Here is a 19,042-nt window from a genome sequence, read left to right on the forward strand (position 1 = left end):
ACCCATCTTTCAAAATGTAAAGGACACCATCATGATACCAGCTGGACCAAAGAAGTGGACAATGACTGAGGCACATAGGACAAGTGGACATTCTTCTCTGTTTATTTCCCATTTAAAACATTTTAGTGCAATTAACGGATGTAACTTTGGAGAAAAATTCAAAGCTGGTTCAAATTCCTTTAACACTCCCACCCCCCAAACAATGAGTCCCTGAGACCATACTTGTATAGGCTTTTATTATCCCAAATACTCCACATATTTACAAACAGGACAAAGTCCCTCCTCAATGTATATAATACACAATATAAGCAATCCAATGAGGTTTTCTGGATTTATATAATTTATAAGCAGCTTCGTAATGTTCTGTTTTGGGTTGCATGTAGTTGTATGCTTTATTTGCTTAAAGGGTTTTCCATGCGCACTTTGGAGTAAATCACTACAGCTACCTAACAAGCTGTAGTGGAGTAAATCACTACAGCTAACCCCCCCCCCCCTCCTCCACAAACACATACCCAAAATCACATAGTGGTTACATGCCTTTGTGCACAACATACAGCTGTGCGCTAAGCTTTGCTGGTTTTAATGAAACTTGTTTCCAAATTAATGGGTCGGATCCTGTGCAAAATATCCAGACAGAAGATATTTCCATCATTAGCCTAGGATTTCTCTACTTCACACTATAGCCCCAAATCTCCTGAGAAACAGGAGACCTCCCCCCATCCCAGGGAGAGGGGGGAGTTGGAGCTTTGCTGCAGGGAGGGGGGAGGAAGGTGGTAAAAAAATCCTCCCCTTTTATCTGCGGGTGTTTTCTATTGGATTCAATCCAGTGTACTTTGAATGACAGAAATGACTGGAAAGATGTGTGACCTATTTCTATCTTGCCCATTTAGTAAACGTAACATTCATTTTATATGCTGTATTCTTTTTAGTTAAATGTTCAGGCAAAGTGGGATGTGCCAAGCCGAAACAGCCCACCAGGTGCTCAGTTATCCTCTAACTCTTGCTGTCTGCCTTGGAATTCAAATCCAGGGCTGCATTGCCATACACCTTGTGAGTATCACACAAAGTTGGTTGCCTAGTTCAGACTGGTGGGCTACAGTTGGGCAGGCCTGCACTATGGCCACTTTGCCTGAACAGTCTGGACTTAGTTTTATTGCATTCGAAATGCACCCGATCTAAACCAAGCAGCTTATCTGTGGTGAGAGAAATGGGAACTTCCTGAAGGATATAAACGCATATTTTTAAGAGTTCAGCTTGCTTTCAGAAAACAAAGTAGAAAAGTAGACTTTGAACTCTGTTACTATTATTAAACTTATATCTATTAGGTTCAAATAATAGTGACATCACATCAAGCTCTAATACATTATGCAAAGCCCTTGTTTCTGCTTGAACTCCAAAGCAGACAGCAGCAATGGTACTAAACCACCTGGGGATACTGAGCTAATTGAACCTTCCTGAGAATGTCTGGGTTGGCTGTACCTAATGTACCAAGCAACAGGAAGTAAAGGGGCAGATTCGCAAACCTCCTTTGAAAGCACAGTAAATGTTATTCTCTCTTCGTATTTCAGCTCTGGCTTTGTGACCTGCAGGGTCATCAGATCCCAGGAAGAATAATTCTTATTCTAGTACAACAGCCAATGTCAACACAATTCCAAAGCAAGGACAAAAGGGCTAGTGGGGGGGGGGGAAACCCACACAAACATTGTATGTAACTAGGTATTTGTGCCACCTGTGTGTGGAATAACCTTAGCCCTGTGGGAAAGCCTCCAGTCTCTTCCTGCATCCATGACAGCAGCTGTCTGCACCCCTTCAGGACCTGCCTCATATTTTGAAATCTGATCTGATCTCCAAATCAGAGGCTCGCCTCATGAGCTCGCTCCATTCTCCAATGTCAGGCACATTGGTAATGCATAACTGTACTAACTCTTTAATGACTGAGGGATCAAACATTTGGAGATGGGATCCTTTCAGACTGACATCCTCTGATCCTTAAAAAAAATGGCCGCAGCATTCTGTCCGGATGACGGGTCAACAAGTAACTAGTCTTAGGAGGGTTTACAACATGCTTTCCGAAAGCATTAATTAGAACTTCAGTGGTTTAGATGGTTGATACCATACCTTCGTTCCTCTCAACTGCTTGGCTATCCATTCAAGTCGAAAACAAACAGCCCGCTATGCAATTTTCAGTTTGGAGCCCCTATTGCTGAGGTATCGCGGTTGATTAAGGAACATGATGAGAACAGCAACAGACCCCAACACAACCCCAAGACTGGGGGGTCCACACGGGCTGAACTCCTGGGCAATCCCTGAGAGAATAGGGGCCACTATGCGGCCCACAGCTGACACAGATTGACCAATGCCCAGGAGCATGCCACTGGCCTGGCTCCCGCCCAGACTCAACTCAAGGTCAGTCATGCAAGTACGTCCAACAGTAGTTGAAAACGCCAGAATGGTGGAGGACAGGATCACCGTCCATACACTGGCAGATACAGAATACAGCATTAGCAAGGATGAAGTGAGGATGGTGGATCGGAATAAAATGGCATAGTTATTGTGCTGATACAGCCTTGCGATTGGTCCAAGCAGGAAGCCAGCCACTACTCCCAGCGTGCTGCTGTAGCTTATGAGGTATCCAGTGAGCTTGGGCTTCATCCCAAATCTTTCTTCGAGTGCCAAGACAAAGTTGCTGTGGTACAGCATGACTGAAATGGACATCAGTAGTCGCACAAGAAAAATATCCCACAGATCAGAATTTGCAATGCTGCCAAGATTCTTCAGCACAGATACCACTGCAGTCCAAGATGATCTGCTAACAATATGACACTTCACAGCTTCATGAGATATGGAAGATCTAATCGGCAGGCTTTGTTTGGCTTCTGCTGAGGGGCTGGATCTTGCTTCTTGGCTACTGACCCCTTTGTTACCTGGAACGTTTTCTTCATACGATAGCAGCATCCAGCAAAGGCCTGCAAAGGAGATTGGCACAAATTTAAGGATTGTGTCTGACTTTTATGAATCTGCGCCAATGAGAGTTGATCATGTTCATACATGGTTATAAAAAGGTAAAATGAGGACAATCACTCCAAAAACTCTGGAACCCCCCCCCCCCCCAAATTTGACTGTAAATTGAGCACCAAAGAAGGGTAGGAGGGGAATCAAATGTAAGTCATCTCCAAAGTTATCCTCCATTGTCAATAATCATGTAACATGTAAGGTCTCACGTTGCATTTAAAGGATACCGAGTTTTTAGCTGTGATGAGACTATGCCAATTCTTTACTGAGACAACATCCACATTTTACAATGTATTGGACTGCCTTAGGGGGCATACAAAACACAGTAAAAACTTTGTTACCCAACACTTGATTGTCCAGAATGCTCAGTTCACTGGCATTGCTCCTCCGCATTGCTCCATATTGTGTTCCCTTTGCTTTATTAACAACAAGCTCAATTGGCCTGAGGTCTTGTACAATACATTACACTTTAAACACAGATCATACCAGAAACATTTTCACAGAACGTACCAGCATTCAGGATGAAAATCGAAGCGCAGATGAAAGCTGTCAGGTGGAAGCCATCCTCGAGCTCAGTAAGGTAGCCTCCAACCATTGGTCCAAGAATGAATCCAAAATTCGAGGCTGCGTTGAAGTGTCCTAAGACGAGAAGGCGCTCTCTCTCGGAAACCAAGTCAGAAATGAGAACTTTTGAAACAGAGTGTGTGTGTTTAAAAATTCCTACAAGTTAACAAGAAAGTTTTTTAACGTAATACACCCACAAACTAACAAATCCATATTATAGCGGCTACAGAGAGAAGCAATACAAACAGAGGCCATTTTTAAAGATAAATGATCTTCAACCTGAGAAGACAAAATATTGCTTAACTTCCCCGTGGAGAAAGCGGAACATAAAAGTGCTTAACGTTGGCTGGATTGCATCCATTGCATTTAGTTAATTCCTGGTTTCTCCTCCTCTCAACTATACAATGAAATGATCTATGATTCCTATTATCAGCCTAAAGATGGACTTGGGACCTAAACAGCCAAGCAGCTACTTACCAACAATAATCCGGGCAACAGCAAATAGAAACACGTTTGTGGACATGCCGAGGACAAAATAACCCACTGCACTGAACAGAATGCAGGAAAGTAGACAATGTGGTCTTCCGACTGTATCACTCCAAGATCCCTGGACAAAACAGAAAAAGCATTTTAGTCACAGATGTCGACACTAATCAGTTTGCATATCGATTTTCTGTAATTATATGAGAACCTATCAGACTGAAATAAGTTATCAGTCATCTTCATCAGTATGCTGTGATGATTATTTCAGTGTTGCCTAATATCTGACAATTATTTCTATGTGACAGATAAAGCACATAAAGTATGTAGCTTGTTTCTGAAGCTATCTAGACTCTGAGATAGGAATAAAATGATTACATAAAAATGTGTTATAAGTTCAGTTTTTCTATGATGATTTCTGAGATTAAAGTTTTGACCTTTAAGTTTGTATAGAAAGATGATGGAGATAATAAAACGGAAAAACATATATTTGTTTATCAGCTCTCAGTATTTATAAGTTTGGGGTTATAAATACTGGTGGTAATCTAATTAATATTCTTTCAAAGAAAAAAAATCTTCTTCTATATACAATAAAATGTGCCGGGTACTTCTGACATGCCGGCCCTCTGATTGGCCCTTGGGGGGGAGGGCTCTTCCCCAAAGGGCCACTCAGAGAAGCTGGCGTGCCATCAATAACTGCCGCACAGCCTCCCATTTTCCCTCACCGGGAGAGAATTCTCCCCCACTGAAGACGAATCAGAGGGTCTTCCAGCCCTCTGTGGGAGCCACGAATCCTCGCTGCCTCCACTATGGCCCTGCCCACCCTCCCCACAGGCCAAACAGCAGTGAAACCCTCTTTAAAGGCGGGCTCCAAGCTGGTGGCAGCTCCCCCCCAGCTCTCACAGCACAAGGCTGGAGGGAGATGCAAGAGCAGAGGACTTGATGGCTCCTCACACTGGTGGCAAGGAGGTGATGAACAAGCCCTTCGCAGGCTCCTAGTCCCGTGTGGGGCCAGGGCCACCAAAAGCCTCCACAATGGCTACCTGCCTGTCTCCTCACCTCACTGTGGTACAAGGAGTGGCACTGGCAGGATGGAGGAATGCTGCTGGTTCCCAGCCCTGTGTGGTCAGAACAGCTGCATGGGAGGGGGAGCTCCCAGTAGCCCATGCCAAGAGTGAGCAACGGGGGGGGCATCTCTTAACCTCCCCTCCCGTGTTGGGAAAGTGAGGTGGAGGGCGGTGCGGCGATGCCCACTTTAAAAGCAGGCTAGGAGTCACCAGTGCTTGCCATCGGAGTGGAGGAGAGGGGGCAGAGGGTGCCACAACAGCTGGCGAGGGGGCCCTGCTGGCTTCTAGCCCGCTTTTAAAGCGGGCTTTACCCCTAGTGTGTATTTGTGCATATGTTAAAAAAATATTAGAAGCCTGAAGAGTATTTACTTATTTACATACCAAATTTCACCTCAAAGGAGACTCACAGGGGGTCACATCATTCTCATCCCCAATTTTTCCTCACAACAGACTTGACAGGTAGGTTAGGTTGAGAGTGTTTGATTGATCCAAGGTCACCTAGTGAACTTCCACGGCAGAGTAGGGATTCAAACCTGTGTTTCCCAAATCCTATAAGCCAACACTTTAACCACTACAGCTCACTGTCTTATCACACATTATTTTAAAAAGTAACAGAGGTATCACAAACTTTTATTAATTGTTATTTATTAAATTTCTAGACTGCCCTTCCGTGGCCATGAAAGATGGGTCAATTTAAAGAAAAAAAGCGAAAAACCCTTCCCTGATCCAACCCTCTCCGCTTACGCAATTCCAAACTGCCCCTTATATTCAGAGTTGGCACCACTGTGTCCGTGCTAAAGTACTTTACAGCCTGCACAGAATCTTATATAACAAACCTTATTTGACTCATGCAATTACTTTTGGAGAAAGGTTAGACTGATAGTGACTTGCTAAAGGGTGCTAAAGGGTGCCCAAGAAACAAAGCAACTAAGCACATTTTGAATTGGGACTGCAAGCTTGGAGCATACTATTCCCTTCTGCTAAGTTGAGTTGTCTTGGTCTGGAGTACAGAGACTTTCTTAGAATGGATAGGATACAACCTAAAATGTTCAAATGTAACAGCCTTGCCACTGGTCTATTCCAGGCCATTTAAAATCAGTACTGTTTAAAAGGTCCAGGAGCACAAACTTACCACCAAGGTGCTGGAAAAGAGCTGCAGCAGTCCATATAAAGACCCTAGAAATGCAAAATACACGAAAAGCAAAATATTACTAAGAAAGAATTTTGCAACATATTTTCAATCATGGAGAAACAAGTATTTCCCAGCTCAAGCTGTGATAGTAGTTCTTGGTTCTCTCTTTGGGTCAGATTGGTTCCTTAAAGGAAGTTTCTTGGGATAAATTCATTACTTAGCAAGTCTGTAAAGAACACTAGGGGAACAGAATGCACCTTGGTATAATCTACAATCTCAGGTATTCCACGGGTGAGTGGCACAGAGATGAAGGAAATCCTAGTGGCAGAGTAATGAACAGAGCAACAGGGCACAACTTGATTAAAGGGTAGATAAAGGTTTATTTAGGAATTAATATACTTGATAGGAAAGATAGGTTCCTGACTACAACTCTAGGTGAGAGAGAGGATAAGATTGAGGGTGGCACTTCTGAGTATAAGGGGGAAATTTCCCTGAGAGAAGCAATCCGGAGACCACTCAACAGGAGAGAAAGTGCTGACCTCAATACCCTATTCACCGCCCTTCCTAAAGGAATAGTTTCTTATAGCATGTTTAAGTATCCCCCTGCTTCAACATCCTTTAATTTAAAGCAGTTTCCCATTATTAAGGACTCTACCTGCTTTCATTTTATTGTACTGATCACTTTATCAAGTATGCCGATGCACCTTCCAGGGAAGTAAGTCTTCCATTCCCCACCAAGTAGAGTTCTCTCCCTTTAAGAGGCAGCTCTTAAAGATAAGAGATAGCTCTTATCTCCAGCAGAAATGCCACTGAACATTTCTCACTGTGGAAGGAAAACTTCACCAACTGGCTTGCTAGAAAGAATTTCCAATACAGATGCTAGCCTCCAGGTGTGACTTGGGGATATCCTGGAATTACAGTTTATTTCTAGATTACAGAGATCCATTCCCCAAAAGAAAATGGATGCTTTGGAGGGTGACATTGTAGCCTATTAATGTCCCTGATCTTCCCCGAATCTTCAGGAGTTTTCCAGACTGGATTTGGCAACTCTAACTCCCCCGTCTCCCACCAATGACCAGGGGACTTGGCAACCCTAGGGTCAAGGCATAGGAGCTTGGTGTTGGAATTATTATTCTGGTGTGTTAGCAGAGTGTCCAAGCCTTACAATGCAGTGGAGCTTAATTTGTTGTCTTACAGAATGGGCAATTGGATTTCTGATACCTGCCCTTTCAAAAATAGCAGTAGAAGAATAAAAAGGTAAAGCACTGGGTCATGCCTGACCCTTGGGCTGATGCCCTCCAGCATTTTCATGGCAGACTCAATACGGGGTGGTTTGCCAGTGCCTTCCCCAGTCATTACCATTTTACCCCCCAGCAGCAAGCTGGGTACTCATTTTACCGACCTCGGAAGGATGGAAGGCTGAGTCAACCTTGAGCCGGCTGCTGGGAACTCCCAGCCTCACGGGCAGAGCTTTCAGACTGCATGTCTGCTGCCTTACCACTCTGTAGAAGATTAGCAACACGAGAACTCCTTCATAATGTGGCATGAATACTGCTTTTTATTTTCCTTACTTGGTTAATGCTACCATCTAACTCAGCCCAAAAGCACTGTCCCGGCCAGTGATGTCATGCTCCTGCCACATAGATCTTATGTGACCAATTCCTGCAATTTGGTTTTTTAAAGATTACATGAAGTCAGGGAGAGGATCACCAACCTTGATAACCAATCCTAAATTATTTCTGGTTGCAAAATACTGTAGGATAAAAACAAGAGATTCTACTTTCTGGTCAAACGGCTGCACATTACTGGCTAGCAAGTGCCAGAGAAAGTTCAATTTAATAAAGCCATATAAGAATTTACTTTGAATATCTACTAGCATCATAGGGCCAGAGCAAATAGGGTTTAGGAAAGGATATACTACCTTAGATCATTGTACTGTTTTAGCTTTTTAAAGCCAGAAATACACCAAACCTAAGAGGGGCAAATTATTTGTTGCCTTTATTGATTTAAAAGCAGCCTTTGACTCAATTTCCAGAGAGAAACTCTGGATAAAATTAAACAATCTAGACATAGACCAGCGTCTACTCTTTCTATTAAAACAGCTCCATCATAACAACCACTGCCAAGTCAAATATTCTGCTGAGGGAAATTTAACACCAAGAATCTTCTTCTATTAAGTCTCCCTGGCAAGTTTATTGTCCAAGTGTCCCATCCTTTAATCATTACAATGGCTCAACGTTTCTGAAATCATAGCACATTGAGCCTTAAAAAATGCTTTCCCATGTAGGGCAAACAAGGTCCACTTTCACCAAATCAAACGTCAATTGTGTATTTATACCAGGATTTTTGTAGGACATCTTGCTAGTGTGGACAGGGCAAGTAGCACTGGAGACTTTAGCCAAAAGAGACTCACCATCCTGATTGGCTTATAAAACAGTAGGGTGTGCTTCTTACCTACCACTCCTGCCACGGTTGGGCTTGCTCCCAAAGACTTGATGTGAAGGCTTAATAAGGGGACAACCATGCTGACGCCAAAGAAATCCTGAAAACAGACAAACATTTATTATTAGTAAACTAAAAAGGCCATTGAAATATATGATATTGCTATTTAATTCCCTATCAAAATTTTTCCACACATGCTGTATTTTTCTGTACTTTCCATTTGATTTTTCTGATCACCAGGGGGAAAAAAGCGGAGACAGTAGTGACAATACAAACATTTCTGGACTTTGGCTATAGTTTTAAAAGATGCTTTAGTATGAGCTGTGTGCACGTTCCTAGAAGGAGGACACCAGAAAGCATTTTTTTTTGGACAATGGGGATCAGTGTGCACCTAGGCAACACAGAGATTATTCCTGGGCCTTTTGAAATTGTGCTTACTCAGCCTTGCAAGATATTTTAAAAATTGCCCCTATAAAATACCACAATTTAGTTTGCAGTCCTGGATATATCACCAGTCTGTATTGTTACCCAAATTGCTGGGGATAGCAAGAGGCTGGGTAACACAGGATCTTTACTACCAATTTTTACGGGGTCCTTTCCCTGGAAGAAACCCTTTTTAAATGAAGAAGACAAAAGCTTACACTCATGGGATTTATTTGGGGAAAATATTGGGATACACTCAAAACACACACAGAGCAAAAACATACATACACTAAGTTCTACAGGGGGACAAGTTACACTAGGTTCTACAGGGGACAAGTTCACTAAGTTCTACAGGGGGACAAGTTCAAGATACTGCACCTTTCTTGGATCCAAGCAGCCCAGACACAGGGTTGACGACATCAGGGGATGGACAGGATGCCGGGTGTGGACAACAACACACACACAGGGTGTGTGCAAGGCTAGATATAGTGTTTGAAATTCCCGGGCCAGCCCCAGAGACTGCCCACTGGGAGGTCCATGATTGATGATTGGTCTCTGATATTATGAGTACCTGATAGGTGAGTTTGAACTGTGATGTCACTAGAGTGGGAGGTGTGGAGTAATCTCATCAAGTAGAATAATACCTTGGCTAGGTGTAATGTGTGGCTAATGGCCTTGTCTTTGTTTTATCAGGAAGGACTGGGGGAAGACATTTGGGGATAAGAGATGGTGCTAGACAGAAATTACACTGGGCAAGAGAGACAAGTTAGTATCTTGAAGGGATATTCCTTTCCTGTAGATAGTCTAATGGTCTTTGGCTGGGGGGGGGTGCTTTAGATAACGTGAACATTTAGCTCAGTCAGTTGGGCAAGGAGGAAATGTAAGAAATCTAGTGAAGCCCAAACAAGATGAGCCTTAGCCTTGCTTCCTAGGTTTCTTAAGGGGCCCTACTGACTCCATAGTCAGTCTCTGCCAGGCTGGTTTCTGTGTGTGCCAACCTGCTCAGAGTCCAGTCATGGGTTTCTGTGCATGAAGGTATCTCTGTGTGAGGCACCCTTCCATTATGGGCTACCTCTCGGGTAACAGTATATGTTGTTTTATACAGTGGCTATCAAACAATTGCTAGCAGAGCAGAAAGATACCTTTGCTATTCACCAGGCCCTGGTAGGCCCTGGTATTCAGAAGTACAAGCAGGGGGCTCACAGGGGGCGGGAACAGCATCTCTTTCTCCTTCGCTCAGTTTCTCTCTTTCTCACAACCCCTGCTTCCTTCATTCTTTCTCACCCACCTTACCTTCTTCAGTCCCTTCCACCTGACATTTCCCTACCCTCCTTCTGACAGCTTTCCTCATTTCCCTGCTTCCTTTCTTCCTCCAGCGCATTTCTTTTCCTTTGATCCATTTTTCTCTCTTCTCCCCTTTCACTCTGGCTGGCTGTCCGAATCTCAGGAAACCTCACAAGATCTCAGCATTTTACAATTACTGTTTTTCATCCACTTCTTTGTTTCTTTAAATTTAAGATTCTTTTGGCAAGCCCTAGGGTGCACACCCATCTGTAGAAGCATCTGCTCTTCCTGTGCTTTGATCAACTTTGCAGATTTTAAAAATATCTCTGAGGCCAAGTTTAGAATGACACAGATACTGAAAGCCAGCCTGGTGTAGCGGTTCAAGTGTTACACTGAGCTCTGAGAAACCCAGCTGTGAATCCCGCTCTGCCACAGGAGTTTGAGGGTGCCCTTGGGCCAGTCAGACACACCCAGCCTACCTCACAGGCTTGTTGTAAGAATAAAATGGAGAATATATAAGTACAGTAAGTCATAAGTACTAATATATTTCTATTTTGTGTAATGCCTTATTACACAATAAGTGTATTTGTATTTTTGTATTTTCTATCTTATGTAAAAAGAGCCTCTTGTGGCGCAGAGTGGTAAGGCAGCAGACATGCAGTCTGAAAGCTCTGCCCATGAGGCCGGGAGTTCGATCCCAGCAGCCGGCTCAAGGTTGACTCAGCCTTCCATCCTTCCGAGGTCGGTAAAATGAGTACCCAGCTTGCTGCTGGGGGGGAAAATGGTAATGACTGGGGAAGGCACTGGCAAACCACCCCGTATTGAGTCTGCCATGAAAACTCTAGAGGGCGTCCCCCCAAGGGTCAGACATGACCCGGTGCTTGCACAGGGGATACCTTTACCTTTATCTTATGTAAAATGAAAAATAAAAAATCTGTCATAAAAAAAGAATAAAATGGAGAAGATAATATAAGCCGCTTTAGGTGCCCATGGGGGAGAAAGGCAGAGTATACATGAAGTAACTAAATATTAGGTTGGCATGAAGATTCTCCATTATCCTATTATGTTCAAAAGGAAGAACTTCTCTGGGACGGTGTGGTGGACATTGCTTGGTGGGGTAGATAGGACGGGTGCTACCCCCACATAATTAAAACGCAGTAGCTGGCCACCACAGATATTGTCTAGAAAAAGCTTCATCACTTAATTTGGCTGCGCTTACTAAACGCCCCAATGAAGATAGATCCAAGTGACTAGCCATGTTGGTCTGAAGCAGCAGAACAAATTCGGAGTCCAGTGGCACCTTTCAGACCAACAATTTTTAAATCAAGGTATGAGCTTTTGTGTGCACGCACACTTCCTCAGATGTATCCGAGAAAGCGTGTGTGCACATAAAAGCTCACACCTTGAATAAAAAGTTGTTGGTCTTAAAGGTGCCATCGGACACTAAATTAATGTTCCAATATCACATAATGAGGTGATAGACGAATCATTCAGGAATCCACAAAGTTTTACATCTGGATGCATATATTCGCCTTGTTTACTTATCAGAGTGAAAACCCGATCTTTACCTTCCATTTTACCTCATCATGCAAAACAACGGAATCTATTAATTTACTCTTCACTCCTTTCCTCTGGAAACTGAGGTTGGAATACATGGCTCATTTAGTCTGCACAGCAACTCTGAGAGGGTTTGGGCATGGGGAAGGGGGGCTGGTGTAAGGACACCCAGTGAGATGCTTGGGCTGAGCTTTGCATCTGGCTCTTCTGTGCATGTGGGTACGATTATTCATCACAACCGGCTGAAACCTGCATGGCTACAGAAGCCAAGCATCCACATAAAGCACAGTGACCTGGAGGGCAGGGACCGGGTTGTGGGTGGGTGGGTGGGTGGGTGGGGGGGAAGTACAAGGAAGAAACTTCGCGCCCAGCACATCTACAGTTGCCACCTTTGGGTTGGAAAATACCTGGAGACCGCGGAGTGGGCAGGGAGGGCCCCCAGTGGAGTATATCTGCCCCCCAAAGCAGCCACTTCCTCCAGGGGGACCGACCTCTTTAGCCAGGAGAGGCGCTACCTGGAATTCCAGCGTCCCCCGGGCACATCTCCCCGCGCCTCCGAGCCCGTTTGCCCAGCCGCGGCCCCCCGGTGCCTAGTCCCCCTCGCCCAGCTCACCAGGAAGCCCACCACGCACAGCCCCGGCGGCAGGCGAAGGGGCCGGGCCGCCCCGGCGCTGGCCGACGTCGCCGCGGGCCTCGCCATCCCGGGACAGGCAGGAGGGGGCGGCCGCGCCGAGGGCCTCCTGGGGCGCCCATTCTCCATAGGAGGCGGGCGAGGGGAGCGAGCGGCGGCCTTCCGAGGGAGGGCGGGAGGGAGGGAGGTTTCCCGCAGCCGGGGCCTGACGGCAGCGCCGCTTCCTGGGGGCGGGGCGGAGCGCTTGCGTGGCTCGCTGCCGGGCTGGCTGCAGCTTCCCCACCGCGCCCGACTCTGAAAAGGAAAGGGGATAGCAGCACGAACCCTGCGCCCCGGGCGTTTGTGTCCTCGCAAAGATTACCTGGTCGGGCTGGACGGTCTCATCACCCCCGAATCGCACACCTGGAGATTAAGCTGGTTTGGCTGAGGACGCCTCCCGGGTTCATATTCAAAGGGCGATTTCCAAGCTCATCACGCAGTTTCTTCTCTCTTTCGTGGATTTTGACCTAATCGGGAGGTGTTTCGTGAAAGCGGTGTATAAGCAATAATACCCCCCCCCCCTGGTTGCTTTCACATGGGGACAATTCTCGGGACAGGGTAAAAAAACGGAACGGGCAATGAACAACAGCACCGCAAAAACGGGACAGGGTAAAAGACGGAACGACGCGGAACAAGCCGGAACGGGCATTAAACAAACAGCGGATGAAATGCCGACACTTGAGAACAATAGTTCAGAAATAAATAATAAATATTTCAGAAATAAATAAGCCCCCACCTTTAGTAACTCTTACCGGGGCAAAAAGCCCCCGGAACACACGGAACAGGCCGGAACAGGCATTAAACAAACAAGAGTACCGTAAAAAAAAAAAACGTGTGATACATTAGAGAAACTTGAGGAAAATATTTTAGAAATGAAAAAGGGGAACTAACTCAATCACAATCTCCCCACTCACCCACAGCCACCTACACAGCTGTAGAAACCCAAAGAGTGAGACAAAAAAAGAAACGTAAAATTTTAAGAAACAAGAAGAGAAAAAAAGAAAAGGTAACGCTTTTCAGAGATTCTCTCCAGCCAAACCAGTATGATCTTCTCTAAAATATTATTCTTAAATGTCAGTAAAGCATCCCACCATTTTTTATGGTTCTCTTGGTTGTTTAATGCCCATTTTGGTGTGTTCTGGCGGCTTTTTTTTCTGGCAAGGCTTAATAAATGTGTGAGATTTCTGCCTTTTCATTTCTAAAATATTGTTCCCAAGTGTCTCTGGTTTGTTTAATGCACGTTCTGGTCAATTCCGGCTTTTATCCTGTCCCACAATTCTCAGTGGAGCCGTATTGGCAGAGGCACCAAAGCATTGACACAGAGGTGATAATGCTATAGAGGTGTAGCAGTTGCCAGTTCTTTGCCATCCAGGAAATGGCAGCCGTGGGCACCAGCTTGGACAAGGATTATATTGATTTTGATAGTGTTCTATGTAAATGTTCCAAAATGTTTTATGTAAACTGCCCAGAGCCGTAGGGAAGGGCGGAATAAACAAACAAACAAACAAACAAATATGGTGCCAATGTGGAAAAGCCCTTTCAAAATGAGCACCCTAAAAATATGCATTCTGGGCACTTTTAACTTCCAAACCTGTTTCTAAGCCTGGCCTGCCCCTTGGAAACGATGTGAAGATAAAATAAGAGAAACATTAGATGTGTGGCGGAAAGTTGGTTTAACAAAATCTAGTGAGAGTCTGACTGTCACTATGTGGAATACATGCCTGCTTTGGGGTTCCTTGGTCCTAGCCCCCTCCCTCTCCATCACAGGCTGAGGACGCCTCCCGGGTTCATATTCAAACATGTGTGTGCACACACACACTAGGCAAACACAGATTCTTTCCCTCCACTTTACCCTGTCCTCTCCCCCCTTACCTCATGCTTCCCTGACATCCTTCCTGGACCCTCCCCCCCCTCACACACACAGACACAGACTCCTTCCTCCACTTTCCCTTCCCTTCCCCCTTCCCTTCCCTCCCCTCCCCTCCCCTCCAGAAGAGTTGCTGGCAGTCTGTGTAGATGATACTGACTGATGGAGTGAGGGTCTGATTCAGAATAAAGGCAATGTCACGTGTTCATGTATGTGTTCATGTTCTCATTCTTGCACTGGTTTGCCATAAAATATCATGCTATAGTAGGCTTGAGGGGGGGAAGGACATTCCACCCTTCAGAAAAAATGGCATATAAATTTTCATATAAAGATCTTATGTTCATTTATTGAAACAGATAAAGACAGCATTTGAAATTTATTGTAATAAATGGGACATGTTCTTGGATTTCTGTATTACAAATAGGAGAAGATCAAGACCTACACATGATCCATTTATCATAAAATGTAGTCGTGATTTACATTTCTCCCTGGCATTTTATTAGGACATTTAGCAGTTATCTCAAATGTTTAATGTACAAGCTGAGCACAAGTAATGCACTGTCTAATAGGAAGATGGTAAGTTATTTAAAGAATAGCAGGTTGGGGAATGACTGAAAAATTATAATTTCTTTTAAAACTGCAATGAATCTTATTTATGGAAAATCAACCCTGTTACTCAAAATTACCCAGAAAAAGCATGGTCAGTAATTTGAAAAGATTTATTTCTTAGAAAGGTCTCTCCCCCTCCCCCCCCCCAAGTGTTCAGAGAAAGTTAAAATAGAAGGAATTTGGTGGTCACAAATGTTTTGAAATTTACATTTGAAATTTATATGCTTCATTTCCCCAAAGTTATTGCAATGTTCATTTTCTTTGCCTGCAAAAATCAGCACCAAGAAACTTCTTGTACACATTGCCCTATTTATTCAGCACATGTTCCTCCCACCCTTCCTTTATGGTGCTCAGAGCTAGATTTAGCACACAGCACATTTCATGGCAGAATGGAGATTTGAATCTGAGTTTGCTTTGGAGTCGGAGTTTCCCAAATCCTACTCCACTTTGGCCTTATGTTCAGACATTCTGCATGTTTGAAAGCAGAAGGATTTCTGAGGGGAAATGATCAATGTTTTGTAGAATTGTGGTACAATGGAATGTTGGGGGGAGGGGAGGGGAGGGTTATCAGCTCTGGCTTGGGAAATAGCTGGAGATTTTGGGGGTATAGTTTGGGGAAGGAAGGAACTGTAGCAGGATACAATGCCACAGAGCCAACCCTCCAAAGCAGTTATTTTTTCTATGCACATTGATTTCTGTATTCTGGAGGTCAATTGTAAAAGCAGGAGATTTCCAGGTGCCACCTAGAGGTTGACAAGCCAAGGAGAAGGGCAGAATACGGATATAGGCCACTGTTGGAAGAGCCAGTTAAATTGAAGGAAAGCTTGGGTTGAGGATTGGTGTCAAACTTTGCTGAGAGGTATAGTATGATGTTATTATGTATATTCTGCATGTGGTATTTGTGATTTGATGCACATTTCTCTGCCCTGAAAGCAAATGTTTTGGAATTTGATAAATGTCTCTGATATCCATGTGGAAAAATGCATGTTTCTTTGAAGGTTTAAAATGACCAAAACCTTTACTAGAAGTTTTAAAGAGTGGTTTTGTTTTTTTTGTTTTTTTGGTCTCTGGGTAGAAAACAAGCAAAAGAAGGGGAAGAAGTAAATCCAGTGGCTTTCCTCAGCCACCCATTTAGAAATGCTAATAGATCTAGCTAGAGACAATGGGATGATCCAGCCCCCTCCACCTGGAGCTAGTGGGTGATATCTGAGGAATTAAGTGCTAGAAGGACTTCAGGATTTTTTTCCTGATGGCTTCATAAAAAGCTTCTTTGTCATATCCTGACTTGGGTGGGTTATGCATGTAAAGGTTTTTACTGAAGTCTGCAAGTGTTTTCATTACTGTTCTTTTAAAAAGTCATTTTAAAGCTAGTTTTAAATATTGCACTGAAAAGATGCAGTGGCTTCTATGGGGGGTGGGGGAGGAATGCCATGCATAATCAAAATTACTGCACTGGCTTTTCCATGGTGAAACCACATTCAGCAATAAAAATGCCAACATCTTTTTGGCCAGACTTTTTGCGAGGTTTCTTGCCATGCATCATACACCCTGGTCTCAGGAAGGAGAAAAGGAGATGATACTAAAACTTCTGGGAGTGAGGAGGAGAATAATTTTTGTGTTAGTTCATGGTAATGGAAACCGTTTTAGAACAACTTTAACTTTTAAGCTAAAGAGCCTGCCTTAGTTTGACATCTGCTCAGGGATGTACAGATGGAGGCAACAGAGAAATAATACTGTCCTTTTTAAATCCCTTACTCAATGTGGCATGGTGCTGAGAGTATGCTGGTGGATAATTTCTTGTAACGTTTCTACATTTTATGTAAACTGTCCTGAGCCTCCGGGGTGGCCGGCATATAAATATAACAAATAAATAAACAAATAAAACAAATGCTTTATAAATTTTAATGCTCGTGACAGTTGACTGTACCATATTAGCCTTCCATCACTCCAGGCGTACTGTTTTAGAATGTGTGCCAGGACAAAGAGGAGGGGCGGTTTGTTGGACAGTGCCTAATCCCCTAGTGGTGCATAAGGCACAAAGCTGTCCCTGTTGATAACCAGATTGTGGATAGCAGATGATGGATTGACAGCTGTCAATATTAACTCAGAACTGGAAAGGGAAGCTGGGAGTTCTGGCCCTCTCAGTGGACAGTTCCTACAAAGGCCAGGTGGTGGTGATTGGCTAGAGAGTGGAAGAGAAAGTTGTTGGGAAAGTCAGGCAAGTGGCATTCCCCTGGTGAGAGACCTCAGACAGCCATTGGTACAAGGCCGCCCCAAAGGGCATGGTGGAATAGGGCCTGCAGGTCAGAGCAGGGCTTTTCGGCCACATCGTTGGACCAGTTTGTGTCTAAGAACAGGGACTACATATTGAGGCTTACTGAAGATTATGAAGTGATGGTACGTTCATGTGCTGAAAAGAAAATAACGGAATGGAATGATAGTGGTGCAATTAAGTGGTTTTATACTGGGGACTTAATGGACCTATTCCCTCCTGCTTTAAACAGTAAAGTATACTTCCAATGCAAAGCTACAGTCTACTTTGGGTGATTTTCTACTGAGCTGGTGAATTGAGTTCCTGTACTTTCGCTGTCTGGATAAGGCTTTCACAACCAGATTTCATGAAAGTCTGGGATTTCTTGAGGACCCTGAAAGGATTTCCTGAATGGGTGGGAGTTAATTAATTTTTCCATAGTTTTAAAATTTGTTAAACATTTATTGAGTGATATGACCATATATGAACACATCGACCCACCCCACTGCAAAAATGGCCAATGATGGGCCTGGAGGGGGTAGAAAGAGTTTGGGCCCCAGGTGGGCATGTACATAGCCGTGCTTCCCAGCCATATTCTGCACCATCATACTACTTCTGGGGGGTTCTTGAAGGCTGAAGAGTATTTCAGGGGTTTCTCAGTGGCAAAAAAGGTGAGGAAAGGCAGGTCTGGAGGAACGAAAAGGGCTATAAGGTTCTAAACAAATATTTAACAACAGTGCTTGGGTTAGCAGGAATGGTCCCAAATCAAGGGCCTTGGGGAAAAAAAAACTTAATTTCCAGAATATTACCCTGATGAGTTTATTTCAGCATGAAATATTCTTTACATTTATAATTGTTTAAATATGCATCTGTAAAAAAATAAGTCTTTCAATGTAGGTAAGGCTTGGAGTCAGTGTTTAGTAAAACTTCAAGGGTTGTCCTGGTGCCAGAGATAAATTTGGGCCAGCGACTTCTACATTAAAAATCTGAATCTTATAAGAGTTTATCTTAATCAGAAGAATGAATAATTGTTTCTCTGAGTCTGGAGGCCACAATATGAGCGAGTATGATTACACAGCTCACGATGAAACATATGGAATTGATTTTAGAGATGCCACCATGAGATTTTCCAGCAAGATTTGTGAAGTGGGCAGTGGTGATTTTGTTTATTTCTTAACCAAACCTGATGACAAGAGCAGTCTTCAAAGCTAAAATGGTGTTATCTTCAAAGACTGGAATGTTAAAATAATGTTAAACGCTTGCAAAATAGCAGGTGGTGTATGCAAGAGAAGAGGTGGGTGGGTGGCAACGGCAGAATCTGGCAGTTTCATTTTAATCTGCCAAACTCCTCACAATTGTTTCCCCAGTCAATTTCCTGAAAGGTCCAAACCTTCATGAAAAACCAGATGGAAATGATATCACCTTAATTGTTCTAGACCTCTGAAGATGCTTTAAATGCTTGTATAAATTTTACATCTAAGGCACAGTGGTATGATAAATTGCAACAGAAATTTAATCACAGAATTCATTCTTTTAAAATAAAGTGAAACTTGACAATATTTGAGCTAATCTTGCCACTTAGGATAGCAAAAGGAAATGCTTATATGGTTGCAAAATTCTAGATGATAACAGTTGATCTGAGCTATAGACGCCCAGTCACTAGCTTCTTTTAGATCTGTGCAGG

At 43.8% G+C, this 19,042-nt stretch overlaps 1 protein-coding gene across 6 annotated transcripts; it reads right to left on the reverse strand.

Moving 5' to 3' along the window:
* Nucleotides 1-222: 222 nt before the first annotated feature.
* On the reverse strand, nt 223-13,141 carry SLC67A2 (solute carrier family 67 member 2). 6 transcript variants are annotated; one of them, XM_077343577.1, is made up of 6 exons: nt 12,954-13,141; nt 8,710-8,797; nt 6,256-6,299; nt 4,054-4,183; nt 3,523-3,732; nt 223-2,966 (listed from the first exon to the last, which is right to left on the reverse strand). In XM_077343577.1, exons 2-6 carry the CDS (start codon nt 8,777-8,779, stop codon nt 2,173-2,175), a joined length of 1,248 nt encoding a protein of 415 aa, XP_077199692.1. In that variant the 5' UTR covers nt 8,780-8,797; nt 12,954-13,141; the 3' UTR covers nt 223-2,172. The 6 variants fall into 6 exon arrangements, with proteins under 6 accessions (XP_077199692.1, XP_077199689.1, XP_077199688.1 ...); XM_077343574.1 differs by lacking the exon at nt 12,954-13,141 and adding an exon at nt 12,575-12,833 and having other exon boundaries at nt 3,523-3,673; nt 8,714-8,797; XM_077343573.1 differs by lacking the exon at nt 12,954-13,141 and adding an exon at nt 12,575-12,832.
* Nucleotides 13,142-19,042: the final 5,901 nt, after the last annotated feature.

The sequence above is a fragment of the Paroedura picta genome, chromosome 6 (genome assembly GCF_049243985.1).
Source record: "Paroedura picta isolate Pp20150507F chromosome 6, Ppicta_v3.0, whole genome shotgun sequence".
NCBI classification, from domain to species: domain Eukaryota; kingdom Metazoa; phylum Chordata; class Lepidosauria; order Squamata; family Gekkonidae; genus Paroedura; species Paroedura picta.